At 39.8% G+C, this 22630-nt stretch overlaps 1 protein-coding gene across 1 annotated transcript in view; it reads left to right on the top strand.

The window, feature by feature from the left end:
- Window positions 1–20514, top strand: part of ephb3a (eph receptor B3a) — a gene marked incomplete at both ends in the record, with an annotated part of 59836 nt that extends 39322 nt beyond the window's left edge. The window contains 5 exons of the mRNA XM_079243588.1: window positions 326–573; window positions 4401–4616; window positions 7375–7524; window positions 10394–10587; window positions 20403–20514. Coding sequence (XP_079099714.1) covers window positions 326–573; window positions 4401–4616; window positions 7375–7524; window positions 10394–10587; window positions 20403–20514 — 920 coding nt within the window. The remainder of the gene's footprint in view (window positions 1–325; window positions 574–4400; window positions 4617–7374; window positions 7525–10393; window positions 10588–20402) is intronic.
- Window positions 20515–22630: the final 2116 nt, after the last annotated feature.

Here is a 22630-nt window from a genome sequence, read left to right as displayed (position 1 = left end):
CTCGCCCGTCCTCTGTCTCCTTTCACCGCTCCCAGGTTGCACACTCGATCGATACCGGTCACACCCTCTCTCCCCAACATCTTTAACCCCTGACCTCCCATCATCTCCTCTTTATCTTCTCTAAATCGCTCCCACAGTGAAGTTGACCCTCAACTCTCTCAAGTCAGCTCCTTCACTCCCAAATCCGACCAGTAACGCTCCCTCTCCCTGCATTTTCCCCCCACCCGACATCCCCCCACCCCCCCTCCACCCCTCTGGTCACTCAACTCCCCTCCCCTCCCACCCCCCTACCTCCTCCTCCCACCACTTTGTTCTCCTGCTCCAGGCGAATTTGGCGAGGTGTGCCGTGGGCGTCTCAAGCAGCCCGGCCGTAGGGAGATGGTGGTGGCGATTAAGACGCTGAAGGCGGGCTACACGGAGCGCCAGAGGCGGGACTTCCTGGCGGAGGCGTCCATCATGGGTCAGTTTGACCACCCTAACGTAATCCGGCTGGAAGGGGTCCTGACACGGAGCTGTCCCGTCCTCATCATCACTGAATTCATGGAGAACGGAGCGCTGGACTCCTTCCTGAGGGTGAGCATGGTTTCCTCTCTCTCTCTTTTAACAGAGATTAGAACACACACATAGTAACATTGCTTTGGGTTACCAAAATGTTTTAGTCTCTGTAAAACACCCCGAGGCGCTCACTTGCTGAGTGATAGAGATTAAATATGCAATATAACGCCTGGAGACAAGCGCGGCGTCTCTGCATGACGTGACTGACTGATGCTGACAGCCTTTTCCGCGGCGCAAACTCCAGGTGGAAAACTGTCACAGGCAGACCTCTGGATAAGTTTGCTCTGGTGTATTACAGCGTCCTTGTACAACCGTTGAATGAATTACCGATCAGAGTTTTCGGTTCAGACCACACCACAAACAAAGGCGGGATGAAAAATGAGGTGTCACGGGGAGCGTTTCCAGCTGCGTGGGGACTATTACACGTCATTTACATTCAATAAAACATGTTTTTGTGCATGACTGCTCTGTGAAGACATCTACATGCTGAAGCTGTGAGTGAAGTTACTTCATGCTTGTGCTGAATCAGTTTTGGGAATTTGTGGACAACCTTGATGTTAATAACTTTCATTTCTGAAGGTTTGATTCCTTTAAACCAAAGATTAAACTGGTTTTATTCCAGTTTTATTAGGTTTGACAAGGTCATTGCATTGTCCGTCAGCCTGACAGCAAAATTTATCATTGTCGATAATAAATCTTGTGGATGTAAACCTGCCTGAGTCTTCTCTACCATCTGGTTTGGGTATTTAGTGCCAACAGTAATGTGTGCTACCCCATTACTGTTTTAAGTCTTTTTTAATTACTAACCACGGCGAAACAAGTGCTTATTTCAACCTTTTACACCTGAACAAACCAGAAGACTCCTGGTGGAACGTCTGTAGGACAGATGACACTGAAATGGGCATGTTTGGTGAAGATGCACTGCAGAACATCTGGAGTTGAATGTGTCTGAGAAACAGCAGCAGATCTGCAACAGAATGGCTGAAATTAAAAGAATAAAGACCTTAATCTGAACGACATGCATGATGATGGGATGTTCGGAGAGCTAAGGAAGGAATTAGTGCTGCGAACCTCGTAGTGATGAAGAGTGGAGCAAATTCCTCCAGAATGATGTGAGCGATACAGAAAACAATAATGACTTTGTGTAAAATGTCACGAGTTGTTGATAACTTCAGGGATTTTTTTTTTTCCCCACAAAGACTTAAAACCACAAGATCTGAAAGAAAACATGCTTTTCTACATTAGAGTCATTCTTTTTGATTAAAAGTAAAGCGGTACATTTCATAATACATTAATTAAACCATTCATAATTCTTTTTAGTTGAAATTATTTGGTCACTTTTCTTTGTTTTTCATACTTCTAAATAATGAAGCTGGCCCAAATAACAAAGTCCAAATAAAATGGATTCTTGAACTACAGACATTTAGTAACTATATGATTAAATATTAAATAGTTTAATTTACTCAGGTTTTCAGAGCAGAATATTTGTACAATCACATAATCATTTATAACTGAGGTGAATGAGGTTATAAAGCACTTCATGCTGCATGCTTTCAAATATCTGCTTTCCTGATTGTTTGTACATAATGAATATTAAGCTCCACTTTTTACCTTTAATTAATTTCCCATTAATGTGATTCAATTGAAAAGACTGAACACAAAGGAAATGAAAATGTTGAAGCTCAAGCACAAGTCTGACAACCTTGAAATCTCTTCAGATTTAAAGTAGATGCAATGTTGTGTTGTTGTTTTTCAATAAAAGTGGCTCAAAATATGTACAGAAGCAGTTTTATTATAATAATAATAATAATAATAATAATAATAATAAAAATAAAAATAATAATAATAATAATAATAATAATAATAATAATAATAATTATTATTATTATTATTATTATTATTATTATTATTATTATTATTATTATTATGTTATTATTATTATTATCATGTTGCCCTGCAGCATCCCAAGGCTGATACATTGCACTTCACAACTGTTTTTTTCAGTCTGGAACATTATGTGACTGCTGTGTTTCTCTTCATGGCGCTGCATCACATGCCAGCAACTGGCTATCAACACAATGACAGTTTTGAATGTGCATCACAGAAACCTTAGAAGACATTGTCAGAGAGAAAAAGTGAGAAAAAAAAAAGTCAGAAAAGCACAAAGCATGAGACATGAGTCAACATCTGACTTTTACTAACTGGAGAGAGCTCAGAGAAGAGACAGGATGTAAGAAAGAGGCTGACTTAGCCGTTGCCAGGGAAACCTCACTGAGAAAATCTACCAAAAATGGGTCATGTTGCTTTAAAATAAATATATGAATAAAAAAAAAAAAAAAAAATTAATCTTTTCTTAAAACTGATAATTTCATATTCACTGATTTTTTTTTTTTTTTAAAGCATTTAATTAGGATTTAAAACAATAACTGGACGTAGTGTCACATGTGATGGTCCAGCCGGAGCTTTTTCTGTCCTTCGCACTCACTCCTCTCAGCCAGCTGTCCCACAAATAACAGTAAAAGCTGCCTGGTCACACTCTCTCTCTCTCTCACACACACACACACACACACACACACACACACACACACACACACACACACACACTCAGCCCATGACTCAGAGGAACTCGGAGTTCTGCTCTAATAAGGGAACTATTGGGTTAACTCACACACACTTTCACATGTTGTCCCAGTGCGTCACACACATGAGAATATGAACCTCAGCTCCAACTCAGTAGACATGGACACAATTTCCCTGTGCACGCACACACACACACACACACACACACACACACACACACACACACACACAGACATACACGGCACGTAGAAGCTGTGCAGATGTACAGAAATAACACATCCATTGATGCCAGCAGAGCTTTGAAGGCCTGCTATGAATCATGGCTGTTTATCCATCCATCCATCCATCCTGCTTGTTTGGCTGTCAGACTTCAACGGAGTGTGCCGACTACAAAGCAGAATGTTTACGCTTTTGTCATGTCACGTCTTGTGTTCTTTGGTTTTTTTTTGTTTTTTTCCACTGTGGAGCCCAAAAAAGGCAACGATTATCTGGAAAATGTTTTTTTCTTTTTTTTCCTTTTCTCCGTCCCGCTTCCAGATTTTCCTCCTGTTAGAGATTCAGGTCACGAGAAAAAATCCTGCCTGCATAGCTTCATTCAGTTTTCCAGAAACTTCTCCCCATTTTTTAATTGTTTATTGACGTTCCATTGATTCGTTTCAGCTCCCAAACGCATCAAGGTTCACCAGCTTTCTCGGGTCGGGGTGCTGATTTATTCTAAGCTCCAGTGTGCGGCACACTTGGCTAATGTAGAGAATGGCCAAATGAACCCTGAAAGCCCTAATCTAAGATTTGTGTCATGCTTCTACAATGTTAACAATAAAAAAAGGGGGAAATTCTGCAAATGAAGGACTTTTAAACGGGGAGAATTGCCTTTAAGTGGTGTGCCGCTGTAATTTAGTGGGAGGTTGGTGAACAAAAACAAAAATGCAACCAAAGCGACTTGTCTGTCAGTCAGAGAAAATGATCCATTTTGGGATCAAGTGTTTCAGTTCCCTCTGATGGTATTTTGCTGAGTCTGTGTTTGTTTGACAGTAAAGACTGTAATTAATCAGCTAATCAGGCAGCTTGTGTGAAAAGGTCAGCTGTCTGGGAGTGTCAGGCGCAGCCGTGAAGCATTATGACACATGTCATGTTCATGTGGCCTCAGTGACTGATTGGCTTCCCCCTCTGGTCCTCTCCTCATGTCCCATCCTCCTCTTCCTCACATCTTATGTCTCGCTCACTTTCCGCTCCTCCTCGCCTCGGTGCTCTTTCTCTCCGTGCAGCTGAATGACGGGCGCTTCACCATGACGCAGCTGGTCGGGATGCTGCGTGGCATCGCCGCGGGGATGAAGTACCTGTCAGACATGAACTACGTTCACCGAGACCTCGCCGCCCGGAACATCCTGGTCAACAGCAACTTGGTCTGCAAGGTCTCCGACTTTGGACTATCACGCTTCCTGGATGACACTTCAGCTGACCCCACCTACACAAGCTCCCTGGTGGGTGAAATGAGGGGTTTCTAGGATTGCAGTAAGACACAACATTATTATTACAGATTATTAAAGACACAACATTATTAAAACATTATTATTTAGCACAATTACTTTACAAGTTTTCATCAGTCTTGTTTGTTTTTTAATCAGTATGTTACAGAAGGACATGGACACTTAAAACTTCATGGTGTCTACAGGTCACATTGACACTATTATCCCTTAAAACTGTGCTTGATTCCCAGAACACCATCAGGATATATTATCTACTTTATATCTACTTTATATATTATTAACTTATCTTATATTATTATATCTAATATCTTATATATACTTATCTTATATATATTATTATATCTTATATTATTATATTATTATATTATATTACCACTATATTATCTACTTTATATCTACTTTATATATTATTATATCTAATATCTTATATATACTTATCTTATATATATTATTATATCTTATATTATTATATTATTATATTATATTACCACTATATTATCTATTTTATATCTACTTTATATATTATTATATTATCTTATATTATTATATCTAATATCTTATATATACATATCTTATATATATATTATATCTTATATCTCATATTATTATATTATATTACCACTATATTATCTATTTTATATCTACTTTATATATTATTATATTATCTTATATTATTATATCTGATATCTTATATATAATTATCTTATATATATATTATTATATCTTATATTATTATATTATATTATCTACTTTATCATATATCACTACATCAAAAACTAGTCAGGTACAGTAGTCTGTAACTGTGAGAGGTTAATCATGAAGGAAAGATTACTTTTAAAGGAGTCTACAAATGTTATTTAAGGCATTTCTATCCCATCCAGGTGGTTTATAATCCAGCCACAAACTGCAGGGTTTATTCAGACTCTATATGGTAAATCCACAATGATCCATGATAACACCGTTATTTATCACATTTTCATCATAATATAAGATCGCTATCACCACTTTGTTGCTAAGAGACCTCTATTTTTACCCGAACATGATAATAAAGCCAAATTCTGTCAAGCTTTCCACCGATCAGAGAGCTTTATTCGATGGTAATGTCTAATCAGGAGCAGCTAAAGATCAGCTAGTGAGTAGAAAGTTCTATTGTACGTGAAAAGAAGAAAAATGATGGCTCTATGTGGCTGGTAAAAAGCTGGAAACCAGCTGAATATGAGTTGGTTTTGTGAGGATAGCAGTTACATAGTCGTACACATAACTGTAAATAAGTGTAAATATGTAAATAGTTTCTGTTGTGTGATTTCCTCAGTGTCAATATTTTCTCTCCTGAAAGCCAAGACTTATGAGAATTATCTACACATTAGAAAAGGCTTGATCACTGTTGATCTGCGTGTTATTTCTTCAAACTACCACTTCAAACTGCTGGTAATAAATTCAGTTTTCTGGTGGTGGTTGGCCTTTATGGTGCTCGATCGATTGATACATTGATTTTACGTCATTTTAACCTCCAAATCTGAAAAGCTTCTGCTTCCACGTGCAGCTTTACATTAAAAAGAACAACAAAAAAGGAGGTAAAAGCAAAAATAGCAGAGAATTTCTCAGCGATTGAAGGGTTAATATCTGACTAAGTCATGGTCGGATCAGCTTTGCACGCATGCAGTTACTGTTTATTCTGGATGCGGAGCAGAGGTTAGCGTCTACTCTAATGGGAAGGGCTGCATGTGAGGACAAGGCCTCCTGAGACTGCTTTGGAAAGGTGAAGCTCTTCAAACGATGCATGCTTTCACATCGATCTCCAACAACACCCAGAAGCATCATTAGATTCGCCGTTAGTCGCAACAGCGAATCAAACAGCTTCGAGACAGATGCACTTAACATAGCAAGAAAGTTACTAATTTGGTTCCAGTTTCTGCAGCTATGGTGCAAGTGTGCATGTCATAAACACATGACAAAGTAGCCGAGTGTCATATGGCAAAAGTATCTTAATAATCTTCTTTTTGTTAATATCACTGTGTTTTATGAGTTTCATGATGTTTTATTGTTTGGAGCCAAATTTCAAAATCTAAAATTTGATATATTGCTCGGTCGCAGATTCAGTGTCTTTCATAGGGTTCAATTCAATTCAGTTCAATTCAACTTTATTTGTACAGCGCCACTTCACATGTTGTCACAGGACACTTTACATACACATCATTTCAAGCCAATTCATACATGTCCTATAATAGAAACCAACTGATTACATCGAGTCGTGACTTGGATCCAATCCCCCATCCTGAGCTGCACGCGGCGACAGTGGGAAGGAAAAAACTCCCTTTTAACAGGAAGAAAACCTCCGGCAGAACCCGGCTCAGGGAGGGCAGCCATCTGCCTCGACTGGTTGGGGTGGAGAGGACAGGAAAGACAGATCAACATGTACAACTGCACTTATTCAGGAAGACCTGCGGAAAAAAAGAAGAAACAAGTTAGAGACGGCAGTATTGGCATATATTTATACATTAATATATTAGAGAAATATCGCGAGGTACTTCTCAGTGCATCAGGTAACATCCCCATTGCTACATAAGTAATGGTTGGCTAGACTACCCATAACTATAAGAGCAATGAGCATAACCTGGACAGTTGGGTCCCGTACATGCAGACTCCAACTCAGTAGATGCTCATATCCTAACTATAAGAATCATGGAAAAGGAAGGTTTTCATACCATCTGTGTGTGCTTGTGTGTGTGTGTGTGTGTGTGTTTGTGAGCAGGGAGGGAAGATTCCCATTCGGTGGACGGCACCAGAGGCCATCGCCTTCAGGAAGTTCACCTCCGCCAGCGACGTATGGAGCTACGGCATCGTCATGTGGGAGGTGGTGTCCTACGGAGAGAGGCCTTACTGGGATATGAGCAACCAGGATGTGAGTTGGCTGAAGAGTCTAACATGCACACACGCACACATCTGCAGACCAATCCACATGGAAGGAGTTTTATGTCTAAGTTTAGGGCTGTCTGAGAGTTCTTGGGAGCTGCCGTGGCTTTGATTTCCAGCGTGACACGTTGGACCTGGGCCTGCTCTGCTGTCTTTATCTCCTCGCTGCAGATGCCGATGCAGCTATGTTCCTGCGTTCTACTTTTTTCTTTTTTTTTTTTAACCATCTTATTTACAGCACTAGCCTGCCTACACCCCCCTACAAATCCATACTGCAAAGCCTCCCTCCTCATACTCACAAAGGCATTCTCAGGAAATGCTTTTTATGGGCCTTGTTACCTGTAGGCCATCTGCACTGCACAGACATTGTTACTACAGCTCTGAGCTTGTAGGAAAGAAAACAGAAATCTCTGGGTTCCTTCTAGCCGAACAAAGTACTGAAGCGATGCATAGTGTACACCTCCACTTAATTCTCTGAGGAATACCTGCTCTGTATTGTGCTTCAAAAGGAGACTTGAAACACTGATAGTAATAAAGCAAAAAGAGGAGCTGAAATGAAAAATGGCAGTAATGTATGTATAACTTTCACAGCGAAGCCCACATGCAGTAATGAAAGCATCAAAGTTGAGGCCCTCTTTTGTTCCCAGTAGCCTTTGTGCCACAGTCATCGCTCAATAAGCAACACAGTCAACAAATAGGAGATATGAAAAGAGGTACTCACAGGCTGAAGGCACGACACAAAATCAAAGGACAAGCAGCAGGAGGAGAGGAGTGCAGCAGAAATGCTTCATTGTTCCCAAATGGCAGTGTTTTTTTTTTTTTTTTTTTTTATTGTTTTGGGGAATTAAACCCAATACAGAGCTTATGGAGGCAAATGCAGTTGCTAGGCAAAATCAAATCAATGAGTCAACGTATTATTCCTTCGCTGATTGTTTTTCCTGTCAGTCAAGCCAGATTTGAAGTGACAAATTGTTGACGATGTTTTTTTTTTTTTATATAGTTTGGTGTAGACGCTGAATGAAGTTTGGAATAATGTGTGAGCATGAGCTGAGCAGCTGTCAGATGCAGGACATAACACAACCTCCAGTGATAATTCTCCTACGACAACAAAACAGGCTAAAGCTGAATGATCTTAATGTGTGTTTGTGTCATGACCATAGACTGTATATAAATAGATGGACAGAGTCTCCGTGACGTCACCCGTAGGTTTCTGAAGAGCTGAATTGAAGCTCGGTAGGCGGTTCCTACCATCGCCATGTTGGCAGCGTCATCCGCGTCGTCTCGCGCGGAAAATACAAATATGGGCAAAGAGGTGGAGCTGAGAGGGGGGCCGTGAGCGTCGTGGCGGATGATTGACATCGAGCGAACCCTGACTTTTTTGTAGCTAAAAGATAACCGAGCTAACCCCAAGATAACGGGAGGTACCCAGCTAACGGAGGTAAGTGGGCTAAAGCTAAGTCACGTTGTTAACCAGCTAAAAACAGGCGGTTGTTCTACGTTCTTCTGACTTGAAGCCAGGGATTGGTACCTGTCAATCAAAAGGACACGCCCCTAAATTTGCCGAACTTCGAGATTAAATTACTTTTAAACGGGCGAATTAGAAAAAAATGTCACTCCCCCCACAGTTGTCATGAAGGTAAACCTGACCTATTAAACCTAAAATGAATTTTTGAACCAGGCTGTAAACATGTTTATTTCTGCTGTGAAGTTGGCCTTTTTAACATGGGAGTCTATGGGGATTTGCTCTGTTTTGGAGCCCCTAGTGGATGAGGGGAAAAACTGCAATTTTTGGCACTTTTGCAAAGGCTTCAGTTTAAACTGCATGAGGTTGCCACTTAGTTTAGACTTTGTACCAGTGTTTTTCAACCTTTTTCAAGCCAAGGTACACTTTTTTCACTCACAAAATCACAGGGCACACCACAAACCAACAATGTTTTTTTTTTTTTTTAAAGCCTATATAAATAATATAAACTTAATTAGATAAACAAAAGAAAAAGGTATTTTATGGTCTTTCAGAGGCCTGGGTCTGTTTGGATGGACACAGAGAGGCTTTTTAGACAAATTTGGTGAAATTAGATCATTTTTCATGGTACACCTGATGATCTCTCATGGGACACCAGTGTGCTACGGCACAGTGGTTGAAAACCACTGCTTTGTACCAATTTTAACTTTTAAATTTTAACATCATTATTAGATGTTTTAGTCAGATTTAGTGACACGTCTGCCCTAAACATGTTAAATAACTAACATTTTGTCAACATTTAAGAAACCATAACATAAAACACTTTAAAACAACCTCATGTTAGCATCACTGTAGACCTTTAGCTTTCAGTCATTCTGCCTTTTTTTTCTCAAATTTCTATTCATCTTACATGTTTTTAATTTTGGAAATATACTCAACATGTCGAAAGTTTGGACAAACTGTAAAAATGTGTCCAAATCTTGATTAGTGAACCCACATGTTAAATATAACATCATATCAGCTACTTTAACCGCATTAGCATTCATTTTATTAGCATTTAGCTAAATTTTAAACAGAGCCAAAAGTAAACCTTTATGTTGTTGTTAGCATTGCAGGAGACCATTAGCATTTAGACATTCTGCCATTTTTTTAACTTTCTATCCTTATTACATTTTTTACTAACTGTAATTGTTGCCAGTACTATATTGAGACACCCCTCCTCTTAACATGTACAATTTGAAAGTTTAAAACCCCTTTAAGGAAGCTACTTGCTTGTGTTAGCACTTATCTTAATATGCAGCTGTGACAAAAGTGGAACTTCATGGGGTCATTAGCACTTCTGTAGACCTTTAGATTGTTAAGAACATACTAAAGCCTGCGATTTGCTGTCCCTCAGGTGATGACAGCAGTTGAGCAGGACTACCGGCTTCCACCACCCATGGACTGCCCCATGGTGCTGCACCAGTTGATGCTGGAGTGCTGGATGAAGGAGAGGAACCTGAGGCCTAAATTCTCCCGTATTGTTAGCACCTTGGACAAGCTGCTCCGCAACGCCGCCAGTCTCAAGGTGGTGACCAGCGCCTACTCAGGGTGAGCCCACCTAACACAAGCTGCTGTCATCAACCCTCATCCTCACCTTTCTCTACCATGTTATGGTTCAGCAAGCCCCATAGAAATAGGTGCGTTGGTTGAAAGTCAGAGTACATGGAAAAATGGGCTCATTGGCCAACTTTCAGCTTGCAGACTGCAATCGGCCTATCAGCAAATAGAATAACATGAACTGATGGCAGTGGCAAATATTTATATTTATCTGCTGTGTCCCGCTTTTGTTGCTTTGACCTTGCTTTGGAACTGTAAACATTTATTTGCATTTAATCTGGTTGGAAATAAAACAGAGGGGAAAAGTTTGGGCATGTAATCACAGAAGAGTCATTGAGTTAGAAAAACAAAGAAAAGTCTATGAAAAGACTTGTTCAAAGATGTGATAAATGTGCGCTAAATGATACTTGTAAACTGTTATTTTTTATGGTGCATATTAGGTTGTTTTGTTGGGATTAAAGGAAAAATAAATGACAAAAATAATCATTATTAGTTATCAGCAATTAGTATTTCAAATACAGCAATTTGAAAATTATTTCCTGTTTTTTTATGCTTCAAAGATCTCACTCCGCAGTGTTTTCCTATGCTTTTTAAAAATAGGGCCAGATTGAAGTCGTGTATTTTCCTGCCATTTTCCTAAAATTGCCTTATTTGTGTTTAAGTGAAAAAAGACAAATTGCTAACTGGATGGAAAGTGTTTGCTTTTGGAAAAGTGTTGCGTGTCATTTTTTTTTCTTTCGAGAGAAACATTCTTCACTGCGGCCAATATGGCAAATTTGATGCTAGATTTAAAAACTATTGAAAGAAACCTTCTGAATTTACTTCCTGTTTGTTGAACATTTTAGTGAAGTTTTTGTTTTTTCTGATGACTTTCACTTTACATCAAGAGTTCACTGTAAATGCAGGAAGCACCACTTCCAAAACAGATGAGGCTTTGTGTGTTAAGAAAAATGTAAAGAAAAGCCAGATACAATGATTTTAAAATTTTATCAACTCATATTTAATTCCAAGTAGACGATAAACAACATTTATGATGTTGAAACTGAGACATTTTATCATCTGATTGCATCTGATTGCTACAACATATCGAAAAAAAAAGGTAATTCCAGGGTGATGTTAAGTGTTGCGTAGCATCTCGTCTTCTTTTCACATTTTATACCCAGTCATGTTACTGACCGGTTGCCAATCAATGTGTGTTTTCACACACACTGAGCAGCAAATTTTAATCTATCATGTGAGCAGTGGGTGTCTTGCTCACGCCAGAGGTAACTGGCCAATTACAATCGGTTGTTTGTCAAGCCAGCCTCTTGTATGAGGCAGGCTCCCGGCCTCAGAAGACACAAGTCACATGTGATTCACACCCAGTGCTCAGAGTTCAGGCCGTCGGAGCTGCTCTGTCCTCCCGAGCCCAGCGCTGCATCGCTTTACCTGTGAACTCAGAATAAATTCCTGCTGAGTTTAAACGGATCCTCTCCTGGTTTCTAATAAAAGAATCAAGTCAACAGTAAAGCCATTTTTTCTGTGACTATAATAAAAACTTCAAAAGATGAGAGAAATAAACCTGCCTGAGCCATTTCGAACATCTGGTTTGGGTATGTAACACCAAAATTAAGCGTTTCTAATCTCATTGTTGTTTTATAGTTTGGTGCTTTACAGTAACTGTTGTTAATACATCATAAACTGTCATCATAAACATTACTTAAAAGCACAGATTGGTAAGATTATTGTCCAAAAAGGAAAGAAACACTTTTCCCTGACTGAAAGACTTTGAAGTTTTAAGCCAATTGGTTACTTTTCCTGCCTTTTGTTGCTCCTGTTTTTACACGTTTTGCTGCCATCAGACTTAAAAATTAGCAGATTTTTCCATTAAAACAGTGAAATGTCTGAGTTTCATCATCTGATATGCTGTTTATGTTCTATTGGGAATAAAATATGTGTTAATGAGATTGTCTTTAGTTACATTGAACACATCATCCCACCTGTTTTATACTCTGCGTTGTGTGTTTGATAAGTTACATGAGGCTGAATATGCATCTACTGTAGCTTGAATTATCTGCTAAAATTATCGGCATCAACTTGCTGTTTTCTTCATTTTTATGTTGGTCTGAACAGAAAAACGGGTGATGCACTTTTCTTCTTCTTCACCTGGTCTGAATTTGTTCTGAATTCTGTGCAAGCTGGCTGTGAAGTGTAGGATGAAGAGTACATCTGCGGCGCTGTTGCCTCAGGGTTGTTGGAATAAGATGTCACAGTAAAAAAAATATGGCTGGCCCAAAGAAAAGCGCAACGTGGGTTCATGCTTGTTGGGTTTGTGCTGTTTTTTACTCCCAGTTAACTTGGGAGAAACCCTTTTTTTGTTGGAGGGTTCAGCTGCCAGAAAGACGTCTGCCTCAGAGTCTCTCTCGCTTTCTTGTGGAAGTGGAAAAGTCGACTTATTCATAGGTAGCTGTCTTCGCCCCGAGGAGATGTTTTTCAGCTTTGTGTTTCTGAGCGCCGACTCCAAATGCTCTGGTTCACTGACGTGTGTGTTGTGAATTTTGTTAGCCTGGCATTCAGTCAACAGTATGATAAGCACTGCTTTAGATGCTAGATTCTCAGCTCCTCTGTGATGTATAATGAATCAAGCGCAGATCCTCAGCTCCGTTTCTCTGATGCTGGCAGTCAAATCCTTTTTCCTGACTGACGCAAAAGACAGGATTCATACGTCCAGGTGTGATGCCAGCCCCTTATCCCACAGTTTCACTCCATCACGGAGCCCCAAGGGCGACTCCAATGCCAGGATTCGGGCTGCGTGAAGCTAATTGTGTGTGGAGATGTAATGGCTGACCTCGCTTTAATTCCCACTATACTTGGCTGAATGCTGGAATGTAGGTGATAGGACAGCCAGGGCTGCTGATGTGGAAAAGCAGGAGGTGATGAAGTGTGAGTAATAAGGGAGATTGAGGAGAAGCTAAAAGAGAGGAATGTGTTTAATTAGGTTGCTAATGAGCTTTTTAATGCATCAGGGGAGGGCGCGCCCAGTGCTGTGATGGACGAACAGGAAAGGGATTTGTGTGCGAGTATGTATGTTATATTGTCGTTGTGTGCTGACGACACGGCAATGATTAATTTATGGCTTCATCTGTATGCAGCAGCAGCAAGTGATGGATGGAGAGAGGGCAAAAGGAAGAGTGGGGAAAAAGAAAGGATCATGTTGTCAGAGCATGATTTAGAGAGGGTCTCCTAAGTTGTGCATGCACGTCTGAGGCGACGAACGCTCTCTGTTGCCATTGGCCGCTCGGAGATGCTGGGGCAGATAAGGGATGGAGAGAGAGGATATGAAATGTGGATTATCTGTGGAGTATCAGCCACCAGGGCCTCAAAAGAAAACAGGACACTGGCCGAAGAACAGAGGACATTCAGAGGCTGCGTCGCTTTTTACCCCCAAGATTACTAAGAAATGTGTCAAACTTTTATTAAAACTGGAAATATGATGGATGAATTTGGCATTTGAGCTGTTTTACAGCAGACCAAGCTCTAGATCAGCAGTTTCTAGCCTATTCCCATGGTGCTCTATGTATTATTATTCATAACCCAAAATTAGAAAAAAGAGATGGCAGGGACTAGAAAGAGAACTTAAAAATCAAGTATTATTTAATTGCAAGATATTTTATCCTTGTGGGATGTTTTAGTTTACTAACCATTCAGATCTTTATTGGAAAAAAAAAATCTCTTTTAATGAATGCTATTAAAACATTACATATGAATAATTTTTTCACTTTTTTGCTCAGATCTTTTAAACAACTTTTATTTGGTATTAAAAATACCAAATATGTAATCATTTGAATTATTTTAATCCATTAAATACAAATTTACTGACATTATGTTTCTGTTTTTATTAATAAAATCGACATATTAAATGGTTATTTTTCATATAATGGCTGTTGAGGAGCTGTAATTTCTTTCTTTTAAATATAAGTCTTAAAGTATTCTATAAATTATTAACAGCATTGATTTTTAAATACAGTTTGTGTTTTCTTGCACTTTTCCATTTTGATATTGATCACCATATTGGTCCTTTGAGAAAAAAAAAGTCCTCATGCAAAAACCAAGTATAAGAATATTACAATTTTAATCTTTAGTATATTTAAGACTGATCGAAGAAAGATGATTAATGGAAAATCCCTCCAATGCGCATTATGTGAAAAATAACTCATTTAGAGCCGGCTCTACTAAATGTTAGTGTGTACTAAAACATGTGGAAACTCCCTGCACATGCAAAAGTACTAACTGATTTACTATATTCACAAGGAGGTTTGCGTCTTGGTGCAAAATAGCACGTGTGCATCCAGTTACAAAGTCAGCTGCAATGAATATGCAATATATGACGTATGTTGGAAGGAGAAAATGTTAATATATTAATTTTGCACCCACAATGTGATTCATTAAACCTGAGAGCAATGTTGCTGATAGAAACTGTCAATATTTAACACGTTTCAAAATGACGTGCAGACAGTCTGAGTGCGTAATTGCGCACATGGCTGAGATTATTGTCACAAGAAGCAGACATCAACACAAGACAAAGAGACACAGGGAACGTATTTTTCACCTTTGTGTGAATATTTTTTGTATGAACGAGGAAACAATCATTAAAACATATCCTTTATCAAGTATTTAGGAGTTGGAGGAAATAAGGATGGATTTGGATGAGGCAGAACAAGTTGTTTGTTTGTTTGTTTTTCAGTAGTGAGATTTCCTTAAGTAATTGGGGCAAATGATCTTAGGTCAGTGCATGATTCTTTTACTTTGAAAAACACTTTTCTGTCTCCAAGTTTGTCAGTTTTTAGACTGACTTGTAGGTGGGTCAGTTTATGAAATCTTGAGTAAAAATTAGGTTTATGTTAAAAACAAGAGACTGTGTCATATTCATTCATGGGTTGTTTTTTTTTCGTTTTCAACGTGACAGTACATACACGCTTGTATGCAGTTGTTTTGATATATGCTGACCTTTTTTTTATTCACCTTCAAATGTCTTTATACCATCGTTTTACTTGATCATTTCACTCCCATACAGTGTTTATTTGTGTGACAGTCAGATATCTTTGCTCTAGGTCATGTTTTCTCTCCAAATTCGCCATGCTGCAAATCAAGAAACACACAAAACCCTCATTTAAATATGGGGTCTGCAACACGTTATCCCCTACCGCCCATTTACGCAATGGGCTTGTAAATCCTTGTAAATCATCTGCAAACCATGGTTCAGAACTACTTGCAAAATTCAAATGCACACGCAAATTACCACTCACATACTGGGATCTTAGTAGATCTGCCCTTAAAGTGTATTTTTTTACATCATATAACCAGATTGGCAATAAAAGGCACAAAATAAAGTAATTCATTTCAGATATGAATTTTTACCTTTCGAAGCATAAACTATTTCTAAAAAATAAAGAAAACAGATGTTCATGCAGGTGAACATATTTAAACTGTTCAGATACAATTGTCCTGAAAGAATGATTTGGAGGGATTTACATATTTTGTCCTTGATTATGCAGAACATCATTAAATCCTTCAATGGACCTGGAGGAATTTTGCCTTGTAAAGGTCAAGGGAGCGAACCTAAGCTGGACCACCCTGATCTTTATCCCCCAGTGGGACTGCAGCGCCACAATGGAAAGGAGGACTGCTGGAAGAATTTCTGGCACTTCACTATGGAGTTAAAGTTAAATACTCACAGTGAAATAAAAAAAAGAGCTACATGTTCACCTTGTCCAGAGACATCGTCAATCTTCCTGGGCTAGGAGGCGCCTGGGATGAACTTTACACAGTGAAAACTTGTGTTATGGTTTACAGCAACATTCTAGTTGGTGCTGTAAAGGTGTTTTAGTTTTCTTTTGTAGGACTTGGATGCTGTGTGCTTTGGATAAAAACCAAAAAGTACCATGCAGACGTTTAAAAATATGAGATTTATTAACAGATATTAATGTTGCTATAAACAACATCTTCATTGGGAGAACCCATGTTTCCATTCACCTCCCAGTCTAACACAATCTTTTCAAAGGCTGCTAAATTAAAAAATAGTTTTTATGTAAAAAGAAGCCAAGAATCTTGTCATCAACATTGTTCATGGTAATGATTCATTGGAAAAGTAGATGTCCAGGAAACTATGGATGGAAAGTTTCACTAATCTGAATCAGTGGTTCAAGACAGATCCAACTACAGCTGTCTGCAAAATGCACAATGTATCTATCTCAGTATGTCCACATCTATTAAAATCCCTGGATAAATCAATCAATCAATCTATAATAATAACAATAATAATAATAATAATAATAACAACAACAGCAATAAATAATAACAACAGCAATAATTATAATAACTAGAAAAAGCACTCAGAGAGCGCAAACCTCCACATAACCTTTAAGGATCCAAACGGTGATCCAGATCACCACCAAAATTCAATCAGTTATTCCTTTTCACATTTCCAACTAGCCCTGAAAATTTAATGAAAATCCGCCCATAACGTTTTCAGTTATGTTGCACACAGACAGACAAACCAACAGATGAACGCCGGCAAAAACAAGTACTAAAGAAAGAGAAGAAAATATGATGGGGCGTATCTGCCCCTGCTTGACTAGGTCACAGTCAAGCAACAGTGGGTAATAAAGAGACCACAGTGTGTTGTGTGTATCAAAATAATATCATATGACAATATGAAGACTGAAGGTACACAAGTTAACAACACTCCTTGGGGACTTTTTACCCTGAACATAAGGAAAAGCCTGTTGGTTACTTTGCAAATAAACACTCAGCTATCTTAAAGCAAAGGGTTTTACTAAAGCAGCGTCCGTCTCATTGAAAACTCGGCTCACCTGAAGCTTGCAGAGATTCCTAGTTTAAAACATTTCACACCACAAAAGAATGGATAATTTTAGGTGAATCATATGGCATCGTATCGGTTGTGTCGTTAACGTGTCATATCACTGGCAGTCCATCGATGTGGGTATTCCATGGTGTGGTGGAGGTGTGCATCTCTACAGGGAAGCAAGCTTGAGGAGGAGAGAATAAACAACAGATAACAGAAGCAACAACTTTCCTCTCTGGCTGTAGCTATTCTTGTATCAGGGAACAATTTTTTCCCAGTTACGTGAGTTAACTGTTTGCTAACTTGCATCATTTTAATCTTTTCAAGGTCAGACATTATTGAGAAAGTTGTTTTCACCCCAATTCCCACCAAGCCTTTAAATAAGCTAAAAGCATAAAAACCTTTGTTGTGCTTTGTTTGGATTTATTCTTTTCTCCACAGTTGTTACTTTTTCCATCATACAGGAGGAGAGCAACCATGTCGGCAAATGAATACCATTATTTCAAGATCACAAAGCTTGTTTGCGCATGATAAGTTGATTTTTTTCCCTTTATATCAAGGAATCGGCCCCTTGTTTCCTCAAGATAACTATTTACTGTTCAGTTTAATTAGGTTCAGCTTCATTCATTTACACTCAGTCATTGTAGTCCAATTAAAATCTAATTAAAACAAATCCATTTCATGATCCACATTTATAATAACTATCTTCATATAAAACAATCATAAAAAATAATTTACCCGGCTAAGGGAACCATTTATTTTCCTTTTTATTTCAATCCTCTACCCTCAGCTGCACCAGGAGACAGTAGAGAGGAAAAACTCACCTTTAACAGGAAGGAAAACCTCCATCAGAACCAGGAAGTCCAGCCATCAGAACAATACAAGAAACAAACCAACAAGAACAATAACTCTAAACCAGGAATACCTGCTGAGAAAGAAAACGAGAAAGGCAAACAGTGACAACAACAATGTTTATACGAGGAGAATTAAAAGCAAAGAGAAAAAACTGGAGGGTGAAATGCATCCTGAGACGCTCTAGTAAAGGGATGAATGAGCTTCACCAAGCCAGACTGAACAATAACCTTGATGGAAAAGCAACACTCAAAGTCTAATCTTAAATTGAAATGTTATTATGAAAAAAAAAAAAAACCTACCAAAAAAACTATTTTGTTTTTTTCTGTAAGATGAAGATGATCTCAGAGATAAGCACCTCATTGGTGAATGTTGCTGTTGGTCAGAATGTAAAACAGTAAATAACGCCTGCATGTGTATTTAGTCCTTGCAACGGCTCTCCCTAACTAAAAAGGAAAAACCTCTTCATTTTATTATAGTTACTAGAAAATAATTAAACTATTATCTCAAGAAACAGCCCATCTTATCTCAAGATAATGATGTTAAAAAGCTTTATTGTTTTAAGCATGGCTGCTCTTAGCTTCTAAAACAATTAACCTATTTTTCCATTTGTTCCAAATCTTAATCAAGAACAGTAATGGATGCCTTTCTAATACCAGCTCCATTCAGCAGCCGTCAAAGCAGCAAGGCAGCAGAAGGGAGCAGGAAGTCCACCATTCCCAAATGAGATTTCATGAAGAATTTTCAGCTCCACTTTGTTCCTGCAGTTGAGCGTGAACAACACTGCGTACGCCAAAATCAGATGATATAACCTGGAATAATGGTCAAGGGACGTGTAAAGATTAAGTCAGACAAATCTATGAAGCTAAATTTTAAAGCTGATGAAAGAAAAAGGTACTTTCTTCCTCCCTGGAAAAGGAAACACTGAGATGTGTTGTTTTATGCCATTTTCAAGGGGAAAACCAGTGTCCAGTTTCCATCTTTCCATCTTCTACTGCTTATCCGGGGTCAGGTCGCAGGGGCAGCAGCCTAAGCAGGGAAGCCCAGACTTCCCTCTCCCCAGCCACATTTGCCAACTCTGCGGGGGGGATCCCAAGGCGTTCCCAGGCCAGCCGAGAGATATAATCCCTCCAGCGTGTCCTGGGTCTTCTCCGGGGTCTCCTCCCAGAGGGACGTGCCTGGAACACCTCACCAGGGAGGTCCAGGAGGCATCCTGACCAGATGCCCAAGCCACCTCAACTGGTTCCTCTCGATGCGAGGAGCAGCGGCTCTACTCTGAGCCCCTCCCAGATAACAGAGCTTCTCACCCTATCTCTAAGGGAGAGCTCGGCCACCCTGCGGAGGAAACTCATTTCAGCCGCCGGAATACGAGATCTCGTTCTTTCGGTCACGACCCACAGCTCATGACCATAGGTGAGGGTAGGAACGTAGATCGACTGGTAAATTGAGAGCTTTGCCTTCTGGCTCAGCTCCTTCTTCACCACGACAGACTGGCACAGAGTCCGCATTACTGCAGATGCCGCACCGATCTGCCTGTCGATCTTACGCTCAATCCTTCCGTCACTCGTGAACAAGACTCAGAGATATTTAAATTTCTCGACTTGAGGCAGGACCTGACTCCCGACCCGGAGAGGGCAATCCACCCTTTTTCGACTCCATAAAATTATACAAACAAATCTCCAGCTGTGTTTACGTTCTTATTGTTCACACAATAAAAGCGATATTTCTAAGATTTCAACAAAGTAGAGATGCGATTTGCGGGCGTTTCCACTGAATTTAGAACATCTTCTCCATCTTTACTTGAAACGAACTGGTTACTTGACCTCCTACTTCCAATGAAAACGGACTTTCCATTACACTCTTTCCATGTACTTTGCAATATACTACATCGACATGTCCTCATGGGAATGTAAAAACCTTTTAGAGATATTTGAGAGGTTTTTGTCTTAAATTTAGGTGTTTCCATTGTGGTAAACTAAGGAGGTAAAGGAAACACAGCTACTGTGTTTTTCATACTGAATATCCGCCGTCAATAAGAAGTAATGAGTGGTCTCTTTTGTTTAAGGTGTGTGTGAGCTTGCGGCTGACCTGTGTGGCGTTGTGTTGGCAGGGACCTGCTGCGGCTCGGGGGAACGCTGCCGGGACACAACAGGAAGAGTCCGGACAACAGTCAGGAAATCATTCGGCAACAGATGAGCCAAACTCTCCCCATCAGAGTGTGAACTGCCGCCAGGCGAAGGATGCAGAAAGAATTAAAAGCTACCTAGAAACTCTGCCGCAGAGAGAGAGGCTGATGTAAATTTAAAAAAGAGAAGATAAAAGATGGAAGTTCTCGCCACGCAGCGAAAAAGAGGAGCGCTTTGGAGATTTCTTTCCCACTGAAGACTTAATGTCTGTATAAAGAGAACTCGCCATTGCAATGTGTGTGTTCATTACTTGACACTTGTGGATTTGTGACTCTTGACATGAAGCCAAACTTCTTACTGCTCCCTCTCAGGTTGTGTTTGCATGCCTGCATGTATTTTTTCTGCTGGTTGGGAATCATTTTTCTTCCTCTTCAAGCTTCGCTCCGAGGAAGGCGAACTCACAGCGATGATCAGATTCCGTGTCTACATGATGCAACAGTGCCAAGATGATGCAAACATTTGCTCAGAGCCAACTCCCGGGACAGCTTCACCTCTGTAACTTCAATCCAGTCGATCTTTTGCTTTTTTTCCATGTTGTTTTATTTGCTTTCAACCCAACCAAATATGTTCTTTTAGTCTGCTTTTTGAGAGACGAGAAGAAAAGACAACAATCAGACAAAGTAAAAACTTTTTGCCCGCTTCCTTTTGAATAGCGTCTTCCACACGTCCTGGGAGAAATCCGTGTTACAAATGTGTACAAAGCATCCGAGTCTTCACACCGTCCCTCCTGTCGGAGGGGGGGGGTACAGCTGACACTGTGCGGGACACGTCTTGTGCATGCCAAAGTGAGAACTGCTTACCGACGAGCTCCATGTCCGCTGTCGCTTTGGTGGCATAATGTTTCACGGGCTCCATGTTTTCTTATTCTTTGTTTCTTACTTGCATCCTTTTGAATGCTAAATTATTATCTGTTGGTTCAAAGATGTGATTTGTTTTTTTATTACCGGGGCTCAACTTTTTTATTCTGATGCTTGTTTTTGTTTTTGGACATTAAGAAACCACACAGATATGAATGAAAAAGGCGTAAATTAAGCTCAGACCTTTAAAAACATTGAGTAATCTGTCAACTTGGCTTCCAGGAGGTGGGGATTTGTTGTAAAAATTTAGAACAAAAAGTGAGGAAATCCACGTTTGGTTGAATATTTTGCTCCTTTTATATCACCAGCTGCTGCTGTGTTATACATGGTTGGAAAGCCTGATCAGTCACCTTTACAATGAGGTACGACTTACTTCTGTGGACCGAGCAACAAAGTCAAACATGCTGGGAATGCCCCCCCCAAAAAGACCCTGCAATATTCTTCTGTCGATATGCACACTTGTTCTGAGATAAAATGCTACCAGGTGACCGTCAGTCACGTTTTTATAGCTGGTTGACAGACGGCATGCTGGAATGAGATACTGAAGCCAGTAGTGATCCCATACCTCCAGAAATGGGAGATGACTCCATCTTCTGTGATGACCCCCCCCCCCCCCCCCCCCCCCCACAGAGCAGGGATCCTCACAGAACCTAGCTGAACAATTCTGGGATTAGCAGGATGTGTTATGGGCCATTTAACCTCTGTTGCGTATGTAAATGGTGACGTTTGTTTCAAATGTTGCCATGCCCTCATACTTCCATACCTCATACGTTGCCATAGTTGTTAACTCAGTTCATCCACTAGTGGGCAGTGCTGAGTTCAGAGTTCACATCCACGCTTTCATACCAGTTGGTTGCAGTATTGCACCACTTTGAAGTTGTTTACAACCCTCTGAAAACACCAGAAGAAGAAGGAGAAGAATAAAGCCACAAAGTTTTTTTTGCTGTTCTCCTCAACATCTTCAGGCGCTTTTAATGTGGTGGTTTCTACGTTGTCTTTATCCTGTTACTGTCCTTCTTCTTCTTCTCTGGTTTGTTCCTTTTGCTGGTTGTGTGTCAGCTTTACAACTCAACACTGCCGCCGTGATTTCCGGTCGTATTGCTCTATTTTTTGCGCCAAATGACGGATAGCTAAGCCGCTTAAAAACAGACTAAATTATGCACGTAACACAGTGTTTCCCAATCCAGGTCCTCATGCCCCCCTGCCCTGCATGTTCCTCCTCCAAAACACCTGAGTCAAATGATAGAACTTCCTCATCAAGATCTTTGCAGCCTGTTAACGAGCTCTTTGTTTCA

The sequence above is a fragment of the Telmatherina bonti genome (genome assembly GCF_933228915.1).
Source record: "Telmatherina bonti genome assembly, chromosome: 7".
In the NCBI taxonomy this organism is placed as follows: Eukaryota; Metazoa; Chordata; class Actinopteri; order Atheriniformes; family Telmatherinidae; genus Telmatherina; species Telmatherina bonti.
This window is presented reverse-complemented; position numbering and strand designations above follow the sequence as displayed.